We start from the raw sequence: 6,033 nt of genomic DNA on the forward strand, positions 1-6,033 counted from the left end.
GTCAAACATGTTTACTGCTCTGGTGTCCAAATAATGCAGTTTTAGACTCATCTGTCCAAAGAACATTATTCCAGAAGTCGTGGTCTTTGTCTACGTTCTCTCTGGCAAACTTCAGTCTGGCCTTAATGTTTCTCCTAGAGAGCAAAGGTTTCCTCCTTGCACACCTTCCATGAAAGTCAAACTTGTGTAGTTTCTTTCTGATAGTAGAGTCATGCACGTTCACATCGACAGTAGAGAGCCTGCTGTAGTTCCTGTGATGACATTTTAGGTTTTTTGATGACTTCTTTGAGCATCTTGTGGTCTGCTCTGGGGGTGAATATGCTTGGACGGCCAGACCGGGGCATGGTGGCAGTTGTTTTAGTGTCCTCCACTTGTAAACAATTTTCCAAATGGTGGAATGGCTAATGTCACATTCTTTTGAGACCTTTTTGAATCCCTTACCAGACTCACAAGCGGCCACAATCTTCTTTCTGAGGGCATCAGACAGCTCTTTAGATCTCACCATGGTGCTCACTTCAACACTTCGGCTTTCGAACTATGCTATGATAACTAGATGGATGGTCACCCACATTTTTAGCTTATATAGGACAGCATCCATGGTTTCCAGAGGAAATGTCTAACTGTGAGTGAACACTGTGCCTGAGTCCGTCAGTCGGTCACGTTTTCTTTCAGTCAGACCTGTAAGTGCTTTCACTGTGTCTAACTCATCTGTTTGACGTACACACACAGATCTTTACATTATCAGTTTTTAAGAATTTTGATTGTTTTCCTCCAGTTGTTTCCACCAAGTACATGAGCACTACAATGTACACTGACTCTTCTTGAAGGGTCAGGTGGTCTTTGACAAAGAGTGAGTAAAAAACAAAGGTGGTTTTGTTTTGTTAGGAGTGTATGTTTTAAAAGCTGAACACATAATATAAGATGACAGCTTGATACCTTGTTAAACACAATCGGATGAAATCCAAACCTTGTGCGCTTGTAGTGCTCCTCCCTGCCCCTGAGAGGCGCTGTGAGTTATAGGGTTGGCTGTCTGTCTGTTTGTACAGCAGACAGTTCCGGTAATGTTTCCTGGAGCGGCTCAAAACTCCGCAGCTACTCTAAACACTCTCAGTGGATGTTAGTGGACGTTGAGAGTGTGCAAAATGCAGCTCGGATCAGAATAAGAGCAGTTAGGTTTGTTTTATCTGGTGTAGTGACCGGACGACTTGACTTCAGCCTGCGTGTGAATGAAGAGCAGTACCCTGGACGGTGATATCTCGGTGTCACAGCGTGTGACCGGCTGTACCGGACGATGCCCCTGGCTCCTGCGACTCGGGCTCAGCTGATTCGGTGCAGTCAGAAGGACGACTATTATCGAAGCTCTCTGAGGAACAGCGCTAACGACGCCTTCCAGACTCTGGCCGGTAAGAGAAGCACAGCTAAACCGGCACTCTGTGATTCTGGGTATAAGGACTGAATGTCTTGTTTTAACGTAGTTCACTTTCGAGCTCGTCCTGCGATGCGACAGGTGTTTGTCTCCCGGTGTAATCACGGTCTGTGACTTCAGGTGTTTCTGATGTCTTTACTTTTATGGGGAAACAGCCTTTAGTGAGCAGGATTATTTACAAAGGGGTTATATATAAACTGTAGATCTAAACTGGATCCTTATGACTCTGTGATATTGTAACTACATTGTAACCAATCCAGTCTTTTTTGGCCTCGTAAAATATCTTCATAAAACTATGGTTATAGTTGTTGGCCAGAAATATTTTTTTGATGTGAATGAGATTTTTTAACTGGAGAAATAAAGAATATATAATAATAATATAATATAATAGAATAATAGAATAATATATAAACGTCACTTTGTCAAAAACAGTTTTATTTATATAGCACCAAGTCATAACAACAGTTGCCTCAGACGCTTTATATTGTAAGGTAAAGATTCTACAATAATACAAAGAAAACAGAGAAAAACCCCAGAATCAGATGACCCCTGTGAGGAAGCTCTTTGGCGACAGTGAAAAGGAAAAACTTCCCTTTTAACAGGAAGAAAATAGCATCATAACTAAGGGAGGATTCAGGGTCACCTGATCCAACTGTATGCTTTATCAAAGAGGAAGGTTTAGAGCTCGATCCTAAAGGCAGAGAGGGCGTCTGTCTCCCCAGTCCAAACTGGAAGCTGGTTCCACAGAGGAGCCTGAGGGCTCTGCCTCCCGTTCTGCTTTTCAGTACTCTAGGAGCCGCAAGCAAGCGAGACCCCAGTCTGATTGACTATTTCAAAATAACAGCCCTTTGAATTTGCTTATATATTAGCCACTTTTTTTGAATTCAGAATCCCATTAAAAGGAAGAAGAGCCACTCTGATTGGCTGTTGCACCTCACATGATAAGCTTACACTGATGTGTGCATTAGACAGTTTGCAAAACTAAGCGGGGATCTCAAAACAGCAATGGACAGCATGATAGCTACAATGAATAGTATTCGCTCCAACACAGCTTCCTCCACATGCAGCTCTCAGAAATGTCCACTGAGCACACTGTTGTCAGGTGGTTTTCATGGATTTGCTGTGTATGTGTGAAATATGGCCGGTTTCAAAAGGAAACCATGAATAAACATGACTTGTGTTGCTGTTTATCTGTCCCAGATAAACACACTAACATTGTTACTGCTGTATACCCTTACAGTGGTGTTCGGTCAATTTCAAGATTTTTAGATTTTAAAATAATAGCACTTGTTCGTAATAAACACCAACATGTACCTGAAAATAAATGTCAAGCTAAATTACTGCAGTAATTTTTTTTCACTTGTATGAATCATGGTGTATTTTGAAGTAATGTCGCTGCTACATATGTTTGTTACATGTTACTGACTGCTGCACATGTGTGTGTTTTGACGTAAGCATTTGGTGTTTGTATCATCTCTGCTCTGTTGGACCGTTTAGCAAAAATCAGCCCATCTGACCTAAAACAGTTATGATATAGGGAGATTTTCTCCCCCAATAAAGGAATATTTAATCTATAATCTACTCTTTATTTGATCAGAAACATGCAGCTTGTGAGTTTTCTTTTTACCCATGTAAGTAGAAGCTGAAGCTGTCAGACAAATACAAGTTTGTCTCTGTGTATAATCCATGTGTATATGCACTGTAAAGATATTTGTCTGTGGGATGAAGCATATTAATCAAACATATTTCATGTTAGGCATTATATTACATTATATTGCCAAAGTGAGGTAATTGTAACCTCTGTATGTTTTCTTCATCTCTGTAGGATCCAGACGATGGCTGGAGTGGAGGAAGGAGATCGAGCTGTTGTCAGATCTTGCATATTTTGGCCTAACAACATTCTTGGGTAGTCACCACAAACCATGTTCAGTTAATGCATTTAGCTGATTTCCTGTTTTGATTGATGGTTCTCCTCTCCAGGCTATCAGACTCTGGGTGAGGAATATGTTAACATTGTCCAAGTGGATCCCACTAAACGTCAGATCCCCTCTCCAGCCAGACGAGGTGTGTTTGTCCTCTGCCACGCCTTCGTTCCTTATCTGTTGGACAAGCTGCTGGTGTGTCTGGAGAACGAGCTTGAAGGCGGGCAAGAGAGCCGCGGTCGGCAGCAGGTGGGGTCCGTGCCATGGAGCCTCGAGGCTTGGCTGAGGAGATGGGTCCAGAAAGCGGCGGCGCTGTGTTCAGAGCCCCAGAGGAGGGCGTGTCTGAACGCTGTGTTTGTCCTCCAGCAGAGCCTGACCCTCCTCTATCGCCTCCACTCGGCTCTGTTTTACGTCACTGGCTCGTTCCACCACCTGTCCAAGAGACTGGCTGATATTAGTTATGTAGGTAATTAAAAAAATCCAGTGCTGTGGGAAATATTTGTCCCCGAGTTATTTCTTTTTGTTGTTTTTTGCATATTTGTCATCCTGACACGCTTCAGATCATCTTTGGTTTCACTGTGGATGAATTCTGTGCCACTCTTCTTTGCAGAATTGTGACCCTGATTTTACTTGGAGTCCATTGAAAGTGACATTTCATCCTACAGCTCGTATCTTCATGAATCTGTGTGTGTGTGTTTTAGATGCGTGTGGTAGGGCTGAACAGTAACGACAGCACCATCGGGAGCAGCTACAGGTTACTGGGGGTCATGTCCCTCCTACAGCTGCTCATCACTGTGTGTCTGCAGCTCAACAACTTCAGACAGAGACAGAGAGCCAGGCAGGAGTGGAGTCTCCACAGGAAGCTCAGGTACACACCGGTGTGACAGCTGTTTTGTGTGTTTCTTCCAGCAAGATTTAATGTACAAAAAACACATTCTAGGAATAAAACCTGATGAAATTCATGTCTTTATAAAAAAAAAAAAAAAAACCCTGAAAATTGAAGTACATCTGTGTAGTCCACAGCACAGACAGAGCTCCGGCCCCAGAGCTGCCCTCTGCATCCTCTGCCTAGAGGAGAGGAGGCACTCCACCTCCACCCCCTGTGGACACCTGTTTTGCTGGGAGTGCATCACAGAGTGGTGCAACACCAAGGTCAGTGTGCACCAGTGTTATTGGACAAACAGCAGTGCCAGTGTGATCGCTGTCATTAAGTCGTGTAGAGTAACATGTTTTCAGGTCAGCTGTTTTAAAGGTACTGACATGTCTGGACTCACTGCTCTGAACTTCTCCATTTAAACAAAACAGCATTTTCTGTTGCCGTCTTTTCAAAATAAAGTAACAGAACCAAAATGCTTTAAAAAAAGCCATAATAAAGGGATGCTCAAGGGTTAAACTGAAATAAACAGCAACAGTGACCACGTTTTACATCATTTCATTTTTAATTCCTTTTTTTTGGGCATGTCGTCCAATGGATACTCCTGTAAACTGAAAGTAGGCAAAGACCAACTGCTCCACCGGGCTGCCTTCCTGTGGCACCGTCGGCTTCACACTTTCAGCTACTAATGGAGGCTTACTTGTGGTTTGTGGGTGTATATAAAAGGTGGCACTGTGAAAGTGACATGCTCTGCTGGAGTGATCTGGTACCGGTGGGGTGTGATTATGCAAGACTTTGTGTGGGAGCCAATGAAGAGAAGCCGGTACAGGAGAAACAAGCTGTCTCTACTCACTGCAGCATTTTTTACCCGCATTTTGAGACAACCTGATAATAAATAATTTAGTTCATTGTTATCAGAAGTCCAGCCCTGAAGTGATCAATACATGAACTAGTGTTTTTCAGCATCACTCTGATATTTTGCAGTCTTACATATTTAATATGCACGTCGAGGGACACTTCTGGTCATTAAAGCCATCCAGAGTGTGGTTAGACACCAGGTTTCTAACCTTTTGGCTGCAGATTATCAGTCGGTTGTTTCACAGCACAGGAGTCTCTTTGAAGGAAAAACTGAAGGCCTGAGATCGGTCCATAACTCGCTAAGACAGCTGGTCAACTGACACTTAAATTTATTGTTTAATTACCAGTAACTGCAGTACATGGCCATAATCAAAGATAGACTGATGATATTTAATGTTGAAGCATGAATTGATGGTAGAGCAGTCTTCACCTGACCTCGTGTGTTTTACAGGCAGAGTGCCCCCTGTGTCGGGACAAGTTCCAGCCTCACAGACTGGTGTACCTGAGGAACTACAGCTAGAACCACAGAGCCTCCACTGTAATCACCTCAACTGCAGAAAACACAACTTGGGTTTTTTTGCATTATTGAAAGAAAATTGAAAATATGTTACCAATAAACATTGTATTCATATTTTAATGCTTAACAAACATGTACATGATTTGTGTTGCAGCCTCTGTTTCTGTTAGTTTTTGCATTTCTGTAGTAGCACGCTCCTCTGAGAAAACGCAGCAGCTGATCCAGTGACAGGTGTCAGATGACCCGCGTCCTGCTCGTATTTTGGAATAAGGCTGTAAATATGACGAGATGTGGAACCAGTGAAGGGCTGTAAATATTCTATGGCTGAAGAAACTGAGCAGTGTAGGATAAAACTTCGTGTCTGTGGTCTTGGCTTCGATTCCAGTTGTGCAAGATTTCTCCAAGAATATGCAGTATTAATACTGCAAACCTGGGC

The 6,033-nt window shown here is 42.9% G+C and overlaps 1 protein-coding gene across 2 annotated transcripts; it reads left to right on the forward strand.

The window, feature by feature from the left end:
* Positions 1–1,027: 1,027 nt before the first annotated feature.
* pex10 (peroxisomal biogenesis factor 10) lies at positions 1,028–5,930 on the forward strand. Of its 2 annotated transcripts, none has more exons than XM_005458779.3 (6): positions 1,028–1,403; positions 3,252–3,332; positions 3,407–3,810; positions 4,050–4,216; positions 4,365–4,500; positions 5,536–5,930. In XM_005458779.3, the coding sequence occupies exons 1-6, from the start codon at positions 1,292–1,294 to the stop codon at positions 5,584–5,586; spliced, it is 951 nt and encodes a 316-aa protein (XP_005458836.1). In that variant the 5' UTR covers positions 1,028–1,291; the 3' UTR covers positions 5,587–5,930. The 2 variants fall into 2 exon arrangements, with proteins under 2 accessions (XP_005458836.1, XP_003454310.1); XM_003454262.4 differs by having other exon boundaries at positions 1,029–1,403; positions 5,532–5,930.
* The last annotated feature ends 103 nt before the right edge of the window (positions 5,931–6,033 follow it).

Source organism: Oreochromis niloticus, linkage group LG20 (genome assembly GCF_001858045.2).
Source record: "Oreochromis niloticus isolate F11D_XX linkage group LG20, O_niloticus_UMD_NMBU, whole genome shotgun sequence".
Taxonomy (NCBI): domain Eukaryota; kingdom Metazoa; phylum Chordata; class Actinopteri; order Cichliformes; family Cichlidae; genus Oreochromis; species Oreochromis niloticus.